Source organism: Lolium rigidum, chromosome 7, assembly GCF_022539505.1.
Source record: "Lolium rigidum isolate FL_2022 chromosome 7, APGP_CSIRO_Lrig_0.1, whole genome shotgun sequence".
NCBI classification, from domain to species: Eukaryota; Viridiplantae; Streptophyta; class Magnoliopsida; order Poales; family Poaceae; genus Lolium; species Lolium rigidum.
In genome coordinates, this window is record NC_061514.1 from 8,613,766 (window position 1) to 8,633,691 (window position 19,926).

General features: G+C 41.6%; 1 protein-coding gene and 1 long non-coding RNA gene across 3 annotated transcripts; both read left to right on the top strand.

Annotated features, from left to right (window-relative positions):
• Positions 1 to 3,372: 3,372 nt before the first annotated feature.
• Positions 3,373 to 4,684, top strand: LOC124677752 (protein FLOWERING LOCUS T-like). Its single transcript, XM_047213715.1, has 4 exons — positions 3,373 to 3,609; positions 3,992 to 4,053; positions 4,260 to 4,300; positions 4,393 to 4,684. Exons 1-4 carry the CDS (start codon positions 3,421 to 3,423, stop codon positions 4,617 to 4,619), a joined length of 519 nt encoding a protein of 172 aa, XP_047069671.1. The 5' UTR covers positions 3,373 to 3,420; the 3' UTR covers positions 4,620 to 4,684.
• A 3,829-nt stretch (positions 4,685 to 8,513) lies between these two features.
• LOC124677173 lies at positions 8,514 to 13,259 on the top strand. 2 transcript variants are annotated; one of them, XR_006993970.1, is made up of 5 exons: positions 8,514 to 8,965; positions 9,177 to 9,330; positions 9,873 to 10,029; positions 10,430 to 10,488; positions 12,964 to 13,259. It is a non-coding gene; the product is annotated as an uncharacterized LOC124677173 (long non-coding RNA). The 2 variants fall into 2 exon arrangements; XR_006993969.1 differs by having other exon boundaries at positions 8,514 to 9,330.
• Positions 13,260 to 19,926: the final 6,667 nt, after the last annotated feature.

The window sequence follows — 19,926 nt, forward strand, 5'->3', positions numbered from 1 at the left end:
ATAAGAAGCCCAGATTCATCATAGTCGGTGGAGGCCATGGAAGAAAAAATGTGATCGATGAGTGCCAACAATGTTTGGGACTTAGAAAATATTTCTAAAAGACCCAAAACAGTGGGTTGCAAGTGGGTCTACAAAATAAAATATGACTCCAATGGGAATGTAGAAAAGTATAAAGCATGACTTGTGGCAAAAGGATTTACGCAAAGAGAAGGGATAGATTACAATGAGACATTTTCTTCAGTCTCATGTAAGGATTCCTTTAAAACCATAATGGCATTAGTTGCACTTTTTGATTTAGAGTTGCATCAAATGGATGTAAAGACGACATTTCTAAATGGGGATTTAGAAGAAAATGTCTACATGAAACAACCCAAGGGTTTTATCATGGAGGGAAAAGAAGATATGGGATGCCGCCTAAAGATATCCATTTATGGATTAAAGCAAGTCTCCAGACAGTGGTATCTAAAGTTTAATGATACAATTAAAAGATTTGGATTTAAAGAAAATATTGAGAACAACTACTTTTATGTAAAGTGGGAAATATATATTCATAATCTTGTATGTGGATGATATTCTCGCTTGCCGACAGTGATGTTAGTCTACTGCAAGGGACAAAGAAGTTCTTTTCCTCAAATTTTGATATGAAAGATCGTGGTGAAGCATCATATGTTTTGGGCATAGAAATTCACCGAGATAGGAAAAATGAAATATTATCAATATCGCAAAAGGCTTATTTAGAAAAGATTCTAACTAAGTATAATATGCATAAGTGTAGTGCCACACCTGCCCTATAGTCAAGGGCGTACAGCTTTGGGAAACATCAAAATCCACAGTAATCAATACGAGCTCGATCAAATAAAAGCGTTTCCATATGCTTCGGCCATTGGAAGTCTACAGGTATGCAAGAGTGTGCACACGTCCTGACTTAGCCTTTATCACTAGAGTACTCGGTAGATATCAAGAAAATCTAGGAATAGAACATTGGAAAATGGTAAAGAAGGCATTGCGTCATGTGAAAGACACAAAGAACTACATGCTAACATACATAAAATCTGATTCCCTATAAATAAGAGGGTATTCAGATGCAGATTTTGCGGGAGATAAAGGTGATAGAAAATCCATATCTGGATATGTATTCACTCTCGTAGGGAGAGCTATTTCGTGGAGAAGCTCCAAACAGACAATAGTTGCATCATCCATGATGAATGCATAATTTATAGCATGTTACGAAGCCACGGGGCAGACATTATGGTTAAAGATATTTATATCCAACTTGAAAATGGTAGATTGTCTTGACAAACCACTAAAGATGTACTGCGACAATCAGCCCGTAATATTTTATGCTTACAAAAAAAATTCAAGTGCCGCTACGAAACCGATTGAGGTAAAGTATTATGTTGTGAAACACAAGGTCCAAGATCAAACTATAAGTCTCGAGCATATAAGGAAAAAAGATATGCTTGCGGATCCGCTAACGAAAGGCTTACCACCAAGTTTGTTCAAGGAACACGTAGCCAGCATGGGTTTAAGGGAATATCTTACCTATCCTGGAACATAAGAGGCCCGAAAGTAAAAGAATTTGTTTCAAAACAGAGAAGTGTATTATGGTTGTCTGGTTCTATCGGCAATAGAGTTGTGAGGCCCTAGGGACTGATCCAAAATGAAACGAATAAAATGAAAGTATAAAGTTAAAAGTAAAGTTGAGATCAAGGGGGAAAATGTTAGGTTGATCTCCTTCCCGAGTGGGCCCAACGGCCCACCGGGCCCCTTGTGACTTGCGCCCTGATTGGGGGCGCCCAACCCATTATGGTTGGTGGGCCCTGTCGCCAGCGCTATAAAGACAGGTGGGGCTTGCGGCGTGCAGTACGAGGTTCACCGTTGTGCCGCATGTCCCACCGATACTCCCACCGATTAGGCGTTGTGCCGATGGGAAGCTCTGTCACCGCTGCCACTCCCTCGACCTCGCACCGTCTCCCTCGCCACCTTGTCGACGTCCTCCGGCACCTCCTCAATGGGGGAAGGTAACCCTCGATCTCTCTCCCTCTGACAGTACATGAACATATTCTTTACAGAGATAGAACTACCGACATTGATCTACTTCTAGTTGATCTTAGAGATTTAACAAGGCACACATCATGTACCGGTGAAATAGATATAAAGTTTAGCAGGATGATAATTTCCATAAACCATCTAGGTCAATTAGTGAAATTTGAATGCAGGTACCCTTGGATGGTAGTCGGTCTCTCCATATTTCAGTAGTATTTAGAACAATGTTTTGTTGATGACTTGAGTCAGAGATGTAGGCATATTTTTGCATACCCGCTACCACGTACATGGTTGATGCTGACCCATAGAAATGTACTTCGCATTATGTGGAGCAGGAGAATGCTGAAGATGACCCCTAACCTTCCACGTCACAAGATGATATACTTGAGGAGAGGACCAGACGATAAATTAATGTGTCTTTGATTTAAACTCGAGACACACTTCTGAAGTCTTCGTAGTGCTACTCAAGTTGTATTGGATGTGTCTTGTACAAAAAAGCTTTTGGTTTTTTCATGGTAACTATAAATTTTGTTAAGAAGCACTACCTAAATTGCGCTCGGAACAAAGTACACTCGGCATATATGTCGATTCTGTAGCAGAGGGAAGTACAAACCATATATCCAAACGGCCTGCACACTAGAGCTCCTTTGATTTAAAGGATAGGAAAAGCATAGAATAGGAAAGTATAGGATTGAATGGCATGTCTACTTAAAACCATAGGAAGATGAAGTTTGTTTGATTGTAGCAAAGGAATTTTTCCATGAGGTATGAGCTAATGCTTTTTCCTATAGAATTACACTACAAGATTCCTATGGAATTTTCCTATAGATATGTCCATGAATCAAACAACATGTATAGGTATTTTTCCTATGGAACCAAATCCTACACAATTCCTATGCAAATCCTTTGAATCAAAGGAGCCCTAGCTATGTAGGCCTAAGGATTGAGATGGACCTTTACAGAAAGTTAGATTACAGGCCCCGAAAGGACGAGGAATCGTATATTCGTATCAAGCATTTTTAAGTTTCAACTTGGTGCCAAGAGTGGCAAGAATTCAGTCGTCCGATCGCAACCCAAACTCTCTGGCGGCAGCACTTCAGCCGTCCGATCGGAAACCAGTGCGGAGCATCAGGTTCCACGATGTCACATCTCAGCACTTTCAGGTTCTGATTAGTCTAGGACGGCGTAAAGGCAGTCGTCGTATCTTTCGAATAGTAGTCAACATTGAAAATGCACGGGGACATCAATTTGAAGCTATAGCTAGGCCCTATAAATAGCAGTACAGCGCTGCAGATACCGTATACCAACAAGCTTTTACGTACGGCTAAAACCTAAGTAATTAAGCTCGAGTAACAGGCGCAGCCGGAGGTGAGCATGTCGAGGGATCCGCTGATCGTCGGGGGGATCGTGGGCGACATCGTCGACTACTTCGACATGTCAGCGCGGCTGAGGGTGTTGTACAGCAACCGCGAGATCACCAATGGGTCCGAACTGAGGCCGTCGCAGGTGGCGAACCAGCCGACGGTGCAAATCACTGGACGACCTGGATCACTCTACACGCTTGTGAGTGGTCACTCATCCAGTACATTACTAACTAATACTAGTAAAATGCAAACATAGTATGCAGTGTACGTACGTACGCATAGCGATCGAGCTGTTCATACTCATATACCTGCGCATATTACTATGATCTTCATTCTGTTACAGATGCATGCGGTTTGCCTATGCATAATTAAGAGGTCTCATGTATGTTTTAGCCGTCGATTGGGGCTTTGAGATTCTTGCGTATGTGTATGTATCGTCAGGTTTTATTTAAATTCCTAGAAAGTGCAGGCGGTAAGTGCAAAGAAACACAATTAATGAAATCGAATGATCCTATGCGCGCACGGAACAAAGCCATTTCTCAAGCATTCATAATCTTTGCAATGTTTTATTTTCTACCCAGGTGATGGTAGACCCTGATGTACCTACCCCAAGCGACCCCTCCCAAAGGGAGTACCTCCATTGGTATGTTGCACGCCATGTTTTGTTTCTCGTGAATGCATGCACATTGTGGGCTAGTCATTTCAGACAGAAAATAATAGTTCATCAATTTATGTATACTACCTCTGTTCCGTAAAAGAAGACGTATTAAATTTACGGAGCTGAGGGAGTACATACCAGTCGATTAAGCTAATTGCTTCACTTCCAACTTTTTTGCATACATATCATAGGTTTGTCACAGACATACCAGAAGGACGTGATGTGAGCCGTGGTAAGAAATTTCTTGCAGAGAATTACATGTGTATCATGTCAATCATCCCCTCCAACTGTTCCTAACTATTAACTGAACTGTTTTGTGTTCAGGAACTGAGGTGGTGGCATATGAGAGGCCGCAGCCCACGGCGGGGATCCACCGTGTAGCATTCGTGGCGTTTCGACAGTCGGTGCAGCAGGCGATATATGCACCAGGGTGGCGCTCCAACTTCATCACGCGGGACTTGGCGGAGTGTTACAACCTCGGCGTTCCGGTTGCTGCCGCCTATTTCTACTGCCAGAGGGAGGGCACCTGCGGTGGCCGTAGGTACCGGTGAAGATAAGCTGTATCTACGTGTATGTGCCTGAAGATCGACGCAAGATCGCTTCATCCAGATGCGTTACAGGAAACAAATTAATAGTATCTAAATAATCGCGTGTGTAGGCTAGCTAACTAGCTGCTTCCAAAGGTACAATACATAAATTTGTAGGCCGTCTTGATAGGCCCTTCATGTGCCCCAATGTACTATGCACCCTCTTGGTGTATCCCCTAAACACTCATCAATAATCCTATATACCTATTGTTGTTGGCAAAAAATCCAATAAGGCTGTTGTTCCTTCGCAGCACTCCGGCACACCCTGGTTTGGTGGATGGTTTTTCGTTCTTGAACAAAGTTTTTAACTAAGTAGTGCCGTGCGTCTTTCTTGTTAGTATAGCATCGAATATTCCATTCAAATGGACGTGTAATTTTGAGAATGGGTATTCAAAGTAAAAAATATCCTCATCATGAGGGTTCACAAACTATTCATACAAAACACAAAGGTTCATTAGTTTCTCACAAAATGGCATAATGTTGATCTATAGATAAATTAGAAACAATAGGAAAAAAACCAAAACATCACTTTGTGGTGGCATCGTCAATCAATAAACCAATTTGTTCACCAATCAGTAAATTAATAGTTAATAAACTTGCTAACATATATTGGTGACTTACTGGCATCGAGATTGGAAGAAATTTGGAAATAAGGCAACGATCCCGGCCTTGTGAAGAAATTAGGCAAGACTTGCCCGTTACCTGGCTGTGTACTATGGAGACTTGAATATTATTTTTTGAGAAAACCTGGTAGGATTTTAACGATAAATCATAACAATTATAGAGATGTCGATGGATGGGGTTCGACGTGACTCCGACGTTCAAGGTAGATATGTTGAGTACCGAATTTGCCAAGCCATGCAAATATTGGAGGTCTTCAGCTAACGGGCCATTTCATTGATAAGCCTAACTAAGTGGGAAGAGTTTGACGTGGAGATTTGGCATCATGACATAGGGTCTGACATGAGGGTTTGTTAGTGGGTGTTGGGGGGGGGGTAGTGGGGACTTGGGAGTGGGAAGTGGTGCAAGGATTTGTTGTTAGAAAATGGGGAAGGGGTTAGGATTTTAATGGGTGGCGATCTCTCAAAGGGCCCATAGTTGGTCAATCCGGTGATCGTTGTTGGTACCAGTGGCGGACCTAAGATTTTCATTAAGTCTAGGAATACTTTAAGCCTGACCAAATTTTCATCAAAATATTCATTAAATAGGCTGCATCGTCGGCCAGAAGCCTGGGAGCGTGCCCGGGCTTTTGGACGGTTGGGTCCGCCTATGGTTGGTAGGACATACCTATCGGCTTGGGAACGAGCATAGTTATTCTCAAACTAGATTTTAAGAAGGCTTTTGACAAGGTTGAGCATGACTTCATTTTACAAGTCCTTCAAGCAAAGGGTTTTGGAATCAAGTGGCGTAATTGGATCAGAATGGAGTTCCTGGTTCCATGTTTCGTTGCAGGAAGGGAGTTAGACAAGGGGCCCCCTGTCCCCTCTGCTCTTTGTTTTGGCTGCTGATTTTCTCGAAACAATAGTAAATGATTCCATGGTCTATGGGCATCTTACCAGGCCTTTGCCTCTCACCTGCACTCCCTGATTTTCCCATAACACAATATGCAGATGACACTCTTGTCATTCTACCTGCTGATGTAGATCAATTGCTTCACCTCAAGTCACTTCTCCTCAACTTTAGTGCTGCTACTGGATTGAAGGTTAACTATGGGAAATCAAATTTGATCGTTGGGAGGAGTTTCTGCAGTTGCTCTTGGGCACACTAAATTGTCAACAAGGAAGTATTCATTTTACTTATCTAGGTCTTCCCTTGAGAACTACGAATCCTAGAAAGGAGTTCTTCATGCCACTTCTGCTCTCTGCTCAGAGAAGATTATCTTCCATGCTCTGTATACCTCAATTATGGGGACATGCTCAGGATTATTAATTCGGTTCTCTCCTCATTGTCCACCTTCTATTTGAGCATTTCGAAAGTTTATGTCTAGGTGCTCAATGAGTTTGACAAATATAGAAAACATTGTCTTTAGAGAAAAAGGGATATGGAGGAGAATAGTGTTCCTCTGGTGGCCTGGGAATTAGTCTGTCGTCCTAAGATACAAGGGAGACTTGGCATCATTAATTTGGCAGAGCAAAATACGTGTATATCGATGAAACATTTGCACAAACTTTTTAACCATGCAAATTTTCCCTAGGGGGCATTTGGCTTGGGAGACATACTACTCCATAGCTCTACCACGTTCCAATACAAGAGATATGTCTTTTTGGTGGAGGAATTGCCTAAAATATAATGTCTGCCAATGTCTAAATCATTTGCCCAATGCTCTGTTGCCTCTGGAATGCGAGAGCATCTACTACATCCGCTGCATACTGGAATGCGAAGAGGACGTCATCATCAACACCGTGCGTGTCCCCGAGTACGGAGGTGCTGCCTGCTTGTAGCACCAGAAGGATCTTCATCAAGATTTTGAGATCGACAAGTGAATGAATACATCATTCACGAAATGTGATCTTGTTAATGCTATCGGTCTTTGAGGGTAAGACTCTAATCTATCTTGTTGCTCTCATCTAGTAGATTGGATCTTGTTTTTTGTTCGTTCTTGCGGTTGGTTTTTTATATATTCTATGCTACAAACCTATCACCAATAACTACTAGATGTAAAGGCATTGGTGACACACTAGTGACAAAATCACCCTTTATTAGTAATGTGCCTTGGACATGTAGGATTACAACTGCGCCATCATTGGTTGGGATATTCTAAATCTTCATTGTCACTAGTAGCCCGTGGCCAACAAGCGTACGTATTATCAGTTGTGATATTTATATTAGGTGCTTTCCATCACTCTCGCAGTCGTCGCAGTGACTCTATTTAATTATGTAGTCATCAGTCTTTTATTTATTAGAATAAAAAATCCATACTAGCTAGATGTACCTACGATATTAAGAGAGATGTCGGGAAAGAGAAGTGTAGTGAACCGGTGATGCAGAAGAATGAAACATGAGAGTAAAAACACGGAAGCAAACGATACAATCCAGGGGTATATATGATGCCCCCCAACGGGGGCCTCACAGCGATTAGCGCACGTGAGCCGTCGGATCTTCCTTGCGACGAATCTCGGCCGTCCGTTTTTCTTCACTGAGACATATAAAAAGAAGAGCATCCACGGATGAAACCCTAGCCGCCGGCTCGCGAATCGTCGCACGTCCTCTCCCCCAATCCCCACTCCTCCACGTCTCCGCATCTCCTTACGCGTGCGCGGCCGCCAGCGCCAGCCCCTCTGCCTCCACCACGTCCCTCTCTGGACCGCCGGCGCGGGCGACGGGCGGCACGGCCGACCTCCGGCACGGGCCGCCGACGCGGGCAAGGGGCAGCGCGGCTCGTTTCCGCGGAGGCCGACCTCCGGCAGGGGCCGCCGGCGCGCACGCAACGGGCAGCGCGGCCGGTATCCGCGGCGGCGGCTCCATCCTGGCAGGCTCCTCCGACGACCTCGCCGAGAACACGTCTGGCCCTGCCCGTTCGGTGAGGTGCCTCTCCTGATCGTGTTTACTTGTTTCGATTTGATTGTAGCTAGGTGTCGATTACGATTTGAGATCCACCACCTAACACCTGCCCCATACGTTCTCTCATCTTTGTTTGTCCAGCTTCTGTTTTATTTTATGCCTGCAGAGTGTTTGATGGAAAACCAAGCAGGCTGCAAGGGGAAATCAATGTATGTACGTAATAGCTTCTATTTTCTAAGCATACATTGGAATGTCAGCTTTGGAAAGAGAATGTGTAGTATGAGCATACATTGAAAACCAGGATGGAGCACCGCTGCAACTCATGCTCAGCTAATTTAAGCTCGAGTACCTCAAGCTGCTATTTTTCAGATATCTTTGTCATGCTTTGCTAATGAAGTGCCTTTGCTAGCCCAAATCTATTCTTAAATAGTATATGCAAACCTCTTTGATTACATGTGGGGAAAATGTGTTAGCACAACAGCGGAATTACACCAAGAAAAATTTGTAGTTCTCAGAGATTCTTTTAATTACTTTTGTAGAGATCTAAATAGCAACCTAAAATAGGAACCTAAAATAGCACCTATGAAGATTTTCCTCTCTTGGTTATGTGAATTGCTTGTTTTATATATACCTCTTTCTGTTATGTGACCCATTCTTGCACTCAGAGTTGGAACAACAGCTACGGGTTGGGATAAAGGAGGTGGAGGAGACCTTTTAGGTTTATTCAATGGGCCTTACCTATCTGGTTTCACCTTCCAATACAATGAGGTGCAGGGCATGATGTGTGAGAGGTATTGGCCATCTCAGAGGTGAGCTATTTATGTGGTTTTAGTTGCGCTTTATTCCTCCCTTTTTGCAGTGACGTAACTTTAGCGGGTCTGAGTTCTCTGGGTTGACCGGCCTAAAGCAAGGGTTCATATTCATTGATTCAACTGTGCCTTTGTTCATATGAAGGTTGATTTATACATACCGATTTGACCCTGATTTTTTGACCTTCATGGGAAATTTTGCGAAGCTCAGACCTCGAGGGACGCATGAAGTGGTCGGTTCTTTCTATGGGAAGTATCAGTCTTGCAATGGTGCCAACAAATTTCATTGAAGTTCATTTTTGAGAACCTTGAGTAAATAAGGTGATCAGACCATCCACCAGCGTGGGAAAACATCCAGCATCAAGGTTAAACAAAGTTTGCCATCTTTCTTTTCAGATAAACCGTTGATGTAAATATGCACGTGTTTTAAATGCTGCAACTGTGGTTTTCAAGATTGGATCATATATATATTCAGGTTGCCTTCCAATTTTAGTTTTGTCTAACCTGAAATACTTCTCTTGCTTTGGTAATCACATAACCATTGGTGTATTATTTTAAACAGATCTATCTAGGTTCGAAAAATTTGGCTTTTCCTTGTGTGTTGCACACATTTTGATTTACTCTATTACCTTCTGCATTTTCATTTCTAGGTTCTAAAGTATGAGTTATCTCCTGGGCACTCAGGTCTGCCTAGACAACTTATTAGGTACTATGTTGCTCAGGTTAGCCTAGAATCACATATAGCTTATTAGGTGCTATTATATCTCATGGGTGCCGATGTATGAATTTATCTTTGCCCTGATGTGTAAACTGCACTTGGTTCAAAGCTAAATATTTTAGACAGCTATTTCTAATGATTTGTAGAACTACTTGCTTGACCTTCCTAAGTTTAATCCTATTTTTGTAGGAGCTAGCCCTGCACCCAGGTGCAACAGATCCACCATCAGCTGGAGGTGAGCCCAGACCTGGAGAAAAAAATCTCATCTTATTTGGATGAAGCAATTCTATGAAGCAAAGAAATGTGACACTAGAAGTAATTCAATGAAGCAAAGAAAATTTGACAGGTCAAATCCATTTTCACATCATAATTCTACTAGGTTATTTAGTGTCACCCCATGTTAACATAATTTTACTCATATTTTTAGGATCTTTCAAGTTAAAATAGATTTGATTGAACTTCTAATATCTTTCATGATCCCGGAACTATTCATACCGATCCGGGGCATCCCCTCTATTTCCCCGGAATTTACAAGTGGTCACGGCAATAAGACTTCCAAAGTGAGTCTCTCAAGAACTGCGCTCATTTCTAATTAGATTTTCCATCTTTGCTTCACCGTGTAGTAATTTTTTGATTTTCTTAAATCCTCTCTGCAGAAATATACACCCACTGCCATTTTTTTTTTTTTTTGAGAGTGTGACAACAATACATCGCATGGCTGATGTAACCTTGTTCTGTGCTTGCAGGGAGCAATATTGTTGTGGCAATCCTTTGGAAGGCACCAATTTCATCGACTAGGCAGAAAGTATGTTTGGTATTACATTTGCCCTTCTCTTCACAAATATGTACTAGGTTATGTTTTGATGTTCAATTTTGGCTTTAGTAACAAGCTCATGGGATATACTCTGTTTGTATTATATTTGGTCTTCCCTTCACGAATATGTACTAGGTTCTGTTTTGATGTTCACACTGGTAGAAAAATGGGCATCCATCTAAGTCATAAATACCGGTTCCCTTACGAACCGGTACTAAGGGTGACTTCTTTTGGGCTTATGCTTATGCAAAAGCCCGCTTATAGAAAACGGTGGGGAGAAACTACGGTGGGAAGAAGCTCTTAGAAATTGGTTCCTTCCATTCTTTTGGGCTTCTATAAAATTTGGCTTATGATGTATTGAGTTGTGAAATGCCACTAATACCCTCTTTTGGGCTAGAATTGGAATCACGAAAGTAAAATATGCTTGGGTTGAATTCGAGCTAGTTACAGTCGATTTTTAGTCTAGAATTGGAATCGGCGACGACTCTTCGAGGAGGACATCGATCGATCTGAGGACAAAGCAGATCCTGGAGGACGAGCTCGTTGGGGAGGACAAACCCGAGGTCGCCGGTTGGGGAATCCGAGGTCGGCGCCCATTGGGGAAGACAAGCCCGAGGTCGGCGCCGGTTGGGAGGTCCTCGCTTGGGGAGGACGAGGACGACACCGAAGGCACAGAGACCTTGTCGGCGGCGCCATACTGTGGATGGAGAGGTGGGCGCCGGTCCCTGCTGCTGGTGGAGAGACGGGCCGCGAGGATGAACAGGGGGGACGCCGCAGCGCGGCAGGTGTGCGCTGCCAGAGGGGCGGAGGCGATGGCGGAGCGATGGCGGCGCGGAACCCTCGCTGTGCTTCCATGTGTGCGATGCAGGATTTGACCGAGAGAGGAGCGATGTGGTTAGGTCCTGTTTGGCTGTTTGTGGGGGGACGGGGCGTCACATGATTTCTTTTTATTATTTGTTGCCCAAACGTTTTCTCTAGCGTGGCATTCCTGCTGTGAATAGAGGCAAACAAGAGGGTAAATCTTTGCACCTATTCGGTTTCTCGCGGGGAAGCTCGGGAAGCCGTCCAAAAACTGGTCCGGACCAGTTTCTCGGTATTGGAAGGATATGAGCTTCACGGTCCAAATAAGCTCGATCGAAACTGGACTGTTCTTTTCAGATTCAGCGGTTCTACACCTCGAAGCTGTCCAAGAAGCTAAAAAGAAGTGTCCCTAAAGGGTGCATTAGTACCGGTTGCACTGCCCAGACCTTTAGTACCGGTTCGTAAGGACCTTTAATACCGGTTCGTGACACGAACCGGTACTAAAGGGTTCGCGTCAGCTGAAAAACCTTTAGTACCGGCTTTAAAATAGAAAAGAAAATGATACAAAATTTAAAAAATAAAATGTTTTCAGATTCTTATATGTTATGCAACCTACTATTAGGGAAAATTAACAAATTTGAATTTTCACTTTTTTGCAAAAAAGTTTTGAAAAATGGTAAAACCGCAATAACTTTTGCATACGACGTCGAAAAAAAACGTATAATATATCAAAAAAATCCGTGGAAAAAGTTACATCCGTGGAAAAATCTGTGGTTTACCCGGTTAGCCAATTTTTATATTCTCAAAATTCCAAATGAAAATATGAAAGCAGGAAGATTTTAGGTTTTTCCCAAAAATTTAGAATTTTATATTTTGGTTATTTTTTAAAAATTAAAATTAATAATTATAAGATTTTTTGAAACCCAGAATATTACTATTACTTTTAGCAAATTATAAGATTTCCAAATTTTCAGGTTTAAGGTTTGGCAAAAAAAATATTAAAATTTTAAAAAATAAATAAAAATAATACAAATTAAAAAGTTAATTTTATTTATTTATTCAACATTATTATTACATCATTACTTTTGTTTATTAAAAAAATTATTTGCTATACAAATAATAAAGAAGTGTGACATTGACCAACATGTTAATAGGATTGATATGATAGTACTATCAACAACATGCGCGCGAAGCACTTGGAAGTGGGACGGAAAGGAGCCCGGAAGTTAAGCATGCTAGTGTTGGAGTAGTGTGAGGATGGGTGACCGATCGGGAAGTTTAACCAAGGGTAAGTAATTGACTAGAGATTAAGCGTAGTTAGAGACTAACGGAAATATTAGAAATTGTGAAAAAAAAGGGAGTGAAAAATAATTAGAAAAAAATAGATACAAAAAATTAAACGAAATAGCCTTTTTTTTAAATAATAAAAAAAAGATCTCCAGCCCCGCGGGAACCGGTACTAAAGGTGGGAGGCTTTTAGTACCGGATAATTAGTACCGGTTCCAAAACCGGTACTAAAGGCCCTTTGGAACCGGTACTAAAGGGGGGGGGGGGTTTCTACTAGTGTCAGTTCGTTCAGTAACAAGCTCATGGAATATAAGATATGATGTATTCTGAACAATGGTGGGAAACAATTGTGTTTAATATTTGTTCTTTCATCTGCAGTTGTCACCAACAATAAATTCGTCTTCTCTAAGAGTGATCTGGCTACTTAGGAGAATGTTGAGCCTCACCGGGATGTAAGATGTAGAGGTGGCTGGCATCTACGGTGTGTTGCCGCTGACACCATGCTTGCTCAGGATCCTCAATACGAGGCTCGAGATGTGAAATCATAGGCATGCCGGCCTTGATGCATCGGTGATTTTTTTTTAGTATGAGAGCTTCTCCGTTTTCAGCTCAGCGCTCGTGGCATGGCAGCCTTGATGCATAGATTGAATTTTATTAGCAAGAGCCTTCTATATTTTTCCATTGAACTTTGCATGTTACTTGATTTTCCTTGGTTTCACACACCCGAGAGGGTTTGCTGCAGCACTCGCCGGACGTTCAGGTAGTTGTGGTTTACCTATTAGTATGCTTTTTTCTTAATCTTCACTTCTTGCTATGTTCAGCCAGTGTTAATTCAAGACTAAATCTGCGCTGCATAAAGAGAAACCACAAGATTAGTTTCAGCAGCTTGAGTGTAGAATTTGCAAAAGTGACTGAGTAGTTAATAGTTTTAACCACAGCCCAAGCTATCCAAATCGTAGGCAGTTATGCACATTAGTACGATAAATATGACGTGTTCATATCTCTCCCGCATGAGTTGGAGCAAACCGATTGCTGCATGTGTTGGCATATACAATCCATGGAAGTATATATTGTTGAATAATACAATCAAACCGATTGCTTTTTATATGATTTTGTATTCCAAAATATAATTAGGAACTGAATCTGATCGCTTTTCCTTTCAATAATATGCCCCTATATGTCGGTGTTGTACAGTTTGGGAATAAAGCTATCATCGGGGCGTAATTGACATGTTTTATGCTTCTTTGTAAATATTTAAATATAATTAGGAACATAATTTGTACCACTTCTCACTTCAGTTTGGATACACGCACCTGTCTTTATTTGTGCCATCATTGTATAATTAGTTAGAAAGCTTCATTGTTTCTTCAGATATGGTGTTAAATGATTGAGGAATCAAGACAGAAAATAATATTGTGTATTGTATTTCTCTGTATTATACATGTTCTTAACTGGTGTTTTTTTACCATCTCCATTTTCTTAGACCAATAGTGCTATATTTGTGTCTGTTGAAAACTTCATTGATATCTTGCATGAGATTAGTGAATTCCTACTAGTTCTACCAAGGTCAATTCTTAAGACGGGTTGCAGCAGGTTTTACTATAATTATTGATGCATCAACGGTAATTTACCATTAATATGGAAATCTCAATGATTTCCCTCTTTGGGTGAAATATATTGTCTCAATGTGCCAGTTGCGACTCCTGAACGACATTGTGTGTGCTCACTAATCTTTCTGCTTACTTCTGTCATAAATTATCTGGTTATTCTCTTTGGGTGAAATATATTGTCTCAATGTGCCAGCTTGCGACTCCCGAACGACATTGTGTGTGCTCACTAATCTTTCCGCTTACTTTTGTCATAAATTATCTGGTTATTCTCTTGGGCCAAATACAAATAACTCTCTTTCTCTTATGTCCAGATGTGCTTGGCAATATTTCAGCTATCTCAGCTGTTGCTGTTTTCATGGTCCCGGGAAAAGGATTTGGTGCTTAGCAAGGAGATATGTATTCCTCTCTGACCCAAAGAAGGTCGCTGATGTTTCTCACGTGCTTCCTTTCTGTGTCTATATGTTCATTCTATTTATGATCTAACTATTGCATTGATCGCAACGGCCCGCTGCTAAAATTTGATCTCTCGAGGTGATAGTGCTTTAATGGAAACATGCTGAGATTCCTTGGGAAAACTGAGTCAGCTATAGTTATCTTTGTTAGCTCCACTATCTGAGATTATTCTGCTAGCCGCTCTTTATTTCGTTAGACATTCCAGCATGGTATCATTTCTATGTTTCCTATTAACCTATATTTGCAGGGGAAATGGATCTTTTATCTTATTTCAGTGTGGTCAACGAATCTAAACTCATGATTCATTGGTTATCAATATTGCGCTGCGCCACCAAGTAGGTGACTATCCGAGGAATCTCTTGCTGATTTTATCAAATTTAATCTCTTCCATGTGAGTGTTTGGAGAAACGGCTAGAGAAAATGAGGATGAGATCCTATTCCTAAGCTTACAACCAAGGTTGTATCTATAAAAATTGTTATCCACTCATGTACTGTAAGGTTGTTAATAGCCTCTTTACTGCAGCCATTTTGTTGCTTTTTTACACGCGATCTGTTAATATGTTTGTGATTTCGTTTGGTTCCAACAATTATGTTATGATCTTCTCTTTGTTTTCTCAGCTTATTATAAATGTTATACAAAACGTTCATCAATGCGAAAAGACAAGCACCACTTCTTACCATTTATTTGATTTTTCTCACCTTTAATGGTGTTAATTCATGTTTTCATTTGGCATTGGTGCTAACTTTTGGTGTTGCAAGTACAAATGTTTCATGTGTGCCGTGACCTCAACAAACCATGCTGGGACAATGCCCATAGGTAGCTTACCATGTGGCTTTTGATTCCTTTCTTACGTGTGTTGCTCTTTAACATAACCATAGTGTTAGTTAATTAATGTTTTATTTTCCTGTATTTCTGTGATTATATAAAGAATTTGCTATTCAGTTCATGATTTTGTATTTTTTATCGTAATTTCATCCTCACTTCTACAAAACCTAAAAAGATAATTACCATTAAAACTAAAACCTATTTTCACCTTATTTTTATCGTTCTTATACAAAACATAATTTGGTGTGCATTTTACGGGGTCGTGCGCCAAGGCGCACATCTAAATCTAGTAGTGTTAGGTCACACCAGTCATCAGTGAGACAATCCTCACAAGTCAACGTGAGGCGCTTGACTAGTTCCAGCATAGGACCCAGTCAAGACGTTGCATACAATCCACGACAATTAATATATCAACAACGCTAGAGTTACGGGAATTCTCTTATGGAAAATATTTACGGGATGAGGTGTGGCTATTCTGTTGGTGCAAAAATTTCTCCTCCCATGATTCTAGGAACTAAAATTCCCCATGATTTCCACGTCTGCCAGTAACTTATATCCCGTAGAAAATAGCCCGTAAGTGTAGCATTGTTGTTAATATATACCTCCATCCGGCATTACAATGTGCCAATCTTGGCGGCCACGTGCCACGACACCATTATGTACCGTTATGAAGTCTTTCACGAGCAACATATCCGCCTCCTTGTTAGTCACTACGATAAGTTAATCCCTAGCGAAACGCAATTTCGGGGGTACTTTTAGAATGTGTCGCCCCATATATACGTTTATGTCATGTTATCTAATTTAGGCATAGGGAAATTTGTTACCTAACAAATTAAGCATTACACATGGCATCTACATAACAAACATGCACACGGCTGCAAAATTCGAACCAAACTGAAAATTATAAAAGGCTCAATACATGAAATTATCATCGAAACTATAAAGAAGCCTATGCTGATGGTGGGCCGATTTAGAGATCACACTGCCATCCATGCTGGATAAAAATATCTCTCGTCGTCTCTTCTAACCATGTAGACATCTCCATAAAAAGGTTACGATTCTCCACACGCTACAGAGATGACCATGAACGGAGCATAACTATGCACCGGTAGATAACCTCCATGAGACATGATTTTTTATCATTAAAAACCTGGCCATTTCTAACTAGCCAAAGCGACCAAATAATGGCAAACGCTTCCACCCGGATAAGTAATTTGAATCTATAATTCACCCCGTTTAGCCACTTGCCAAAAATATTAGCAATGATATGTGAGGGTATAAGGTTGAAACTATTTGAATGATTGACCATATAGATGTATCTAATTTACACTAGAAGCATAAGTGCTTAATAGACTAGACATGCTGACAGTAATAGACACTTTGGGCATATGTGTCAATTGTGTTTGACAAGGTTATTTTTCGGTGAGGATTACTCCTCTACTAAGATACCACGCGAATATTTAAGTTTTTAGCTGAACCTTCATTTTCAAAAAAAAATTATTATTTTCCACCAGCATTTCAAACTCGATTAAGCCTTTATAAATGGCATCTACATAGAATTTACCACTCCCATGAAGGTTCCATCAAAATTCATCTGGTCTTTGCGTCAATTGGACTAAATCCAACCGTTGTAGCAATGCATTCCATGATGCAAACTTAGGACCAAGAAGATATCTCTTCTGAATGTCACATTTGCTAGGGATGACTCCAATAACTTAGTGATTATATCGCTCTTATGATGAACTATATTATATAGAGCTGGATATTGTTCAGGGAGTATAGCATTACCAAGCCACTTGTCCTGTAACATCCCAAAAATTTCAAAACAAAACAAATGAGTTTCCCTAGTTCCAAATTTTGGAACCAACAAAAAACTTTTATTAAATTAAGATTGATACATAATGATCTTGCATAATTTTTGTGCTATTGCCATGATTGCTTGTTAGGAGTATATGAAATAATCTTAAACCCTAAACCTCACCCCTCTTCTCATTATTCTAGTGAAAATAAAACAAAAGGAAATTAAATAGGAAAAAGGCATATGTGCCTATGGCTACAATTATAAATATTTACCCTAGGCCTTTTCACTTTATTTAAAAGATTGGAAAAGCTTTGTAAACCTTATATAGCACTTCTTAAATCATTGCCAAGTTAAAACTCAAAAGAATATAAAGAAATTAAAAATGCCATAGAGGCATATGAAAGCTAAATAGCAAATATAAGAATTTAAGAAAACTAACCCTAGGACTTGTTGTGAATGGTTGGATCATCTCCAAATATCATTTCAACATTCAATCAACACCACTTAAATCAAACCAAGTCAAATTAAAAATAAAATACCACATGTGCATAAAAGTATATGTGCCACATAGCCAATTCACCAAACATTGACCTATGTCTTCAAACCTTGACCAAATGGTGTGAAACCCTATCTAAACCTATTATAACACTAAATGGACCCTAACCCATGTTCAAGTGAAGCAAGAACAACCCTAGTACAAGTTATGAAAATTAGACACCTCATTCCTTATGTGTTAAGGCCAAATTTGCAAATCTTTGAACAAGACCATTTGATTTAGTTTCAATGCTCTTAAAATGTTTCTAAACTCATAAGAACCACATTAGAGTCAACCAAAGTCAAATCAAATGGATAGAAATCAAATAGGGAGAGAATTCCCAAAATTCACTCACATACACATATGCCAAAATGCAAATCCTCCACCAAGGCCAAATTTGCTTGCCCTATTGCTTCTAAAATACTTCAATATGATAAACTAACACAATTGCATCATTGGATCAAGAATTAAATCAAAGCAAAACTCAAATTCAACATACATGTGATAATGGTCATTTTGTCACTTTATAAAATGTTCCCCTCTTTACCCCTCTTGCTTTGACTTTTCTTCAACCAAACTTGGTCAACTATGACCATGTCATCCAAGACCACATGAAGGTCAACAACTTTCATGTTGACCATCATGGATAATATTGACTAGGTTGACCAGAATAAGATTGACAAGTGGAGACTTTAAATTTATGTGAAGATGACCCCATTTTGGAATTCTTGTAAATATTCACCAAAATGATCACCAACCCCACCAATACTTCACTCTAATTATATAAATGTGATACACCAAAAAGAATTACAAATTTCCAAAATTTTCTTCATGCGGCCATATCATCGAACACCTTGCAGGCAACAATTGGATTTAGACATACACCCTTTTACACACTGGTTTTTAGCCTCCACCACTTTAGTTTGATGATCATCACACCTTGGTACTTCCCCTGCATCGAACCCAACTCATTTGCTCTGGTTAAAGTGATGCCATGATCACCAATCCATCCATGCCGTACCCATGCCGGCCACCATGCCATTCATCCTCTCCATCTCTCTCTGGCCCCTTGTACCATGTCAACTAGCTAGCCTGCTCCTCCATGAACCCACTGATACGAGCACTAAGCCAGGAGACACACGCTACGGTCCAGAACGCGCGTGCCCAGACAAGCCCAGGGCATGCCAACGCACGCGGTGACCGCGCGGTGACCACGCCCTGGACGCCGCCCGTACATCAAGTGCTCGAGCGCCCTCGTCCCTCTCTGGCCAGGCTACCATCGCGTTGAGCACCTCCTGCCCGCCCTCTACCCGCTAGACACGCCCGCTAGCTCGCGCCCGCCCCATCAACGCCGCCATGATCGTCGACCTGCCGCCACGGTACTGCGCGTACACCACCGTCGCCAGAGCGCCACAGGCCATCATTTGGAGCGCCATCAAGCGCGCTAGCATCGCCTAGCCGTCGCCTACACGGCGCGCATCCTAGCCTGCCCCTTCGCGCGCCGTAGACGCCGCGCCATGGTCGACCCTTCCCAGCACACCACGGCCACCAAGCGACGCTATAAATAGAGACGATCGGCGCCTTCTCCCTGCATCCCATCCACTCCTCTCCTCTCACTGAACATTCCCCACTGATCAATTTCATTAGAACTCGCCGGAGCAGCCCCAATCGCAAGCTCCTACCCGCCGGAGCTCGCAGATCATCGCCAACAATTGGAGCAGCCCCGAGCTCCACCACTGTACCAGGCACCTATTCGCCCTCGCCAACGACGCCTCGACCACCTCCCTCGACCGCCGGTGACCTCCTGCGCCCTCCGACCCCCTACCTCGCCGGCGCAGTGAGCTCCTCTCCCCCGACGTTGACGACGAAGCTCCACCGTCCGATCATCATCTGATCCATCGGCTCGCGCTCGCAGGTACCGTTTCGGGTTAAAAGAGAGACTGACGGGTGGCCCCTCACATGTCAGCTGGCCCGCGGTGGTGAAACGTTAGTTGGGCCGGCCCAGTTCTGTTATTCTGTTTAGCCCGTTAGATTTTCCCGCGCGGCCCACAACATTCAAATTCGATTTAATCTATTAGTTCAAATTCAATACTGGTGCCAACTTCAAATTTAAATA

What these genes read in the sequence shown, in the direction of transcription:
- LOC124677752 (XM_047213715.1), top strand. Translation starts at nt 3,421, where the DNA reads ATGTCGAGGGATCCGCTGATCGTCGGGGGGATCGTGGGCGACATCGTC. An exon ending in CTGGATCACTCTACACGCTT is followed by an intron (nt 3,610 to 3,991) that starts GTGAGTGGTCAC and finishes TTTTCTACCCAG; the next exon opens with GTGATGGTAGACCCTGATGT. An exon ending in CAAAGGGAGTACCTCCATTG is followed by an intron (nt 4,054 to 4,259) that starts GTATGTTGCACG and finishes TACATATCATAG; the next exon opens with GTTTGTCACAGACATACCAG.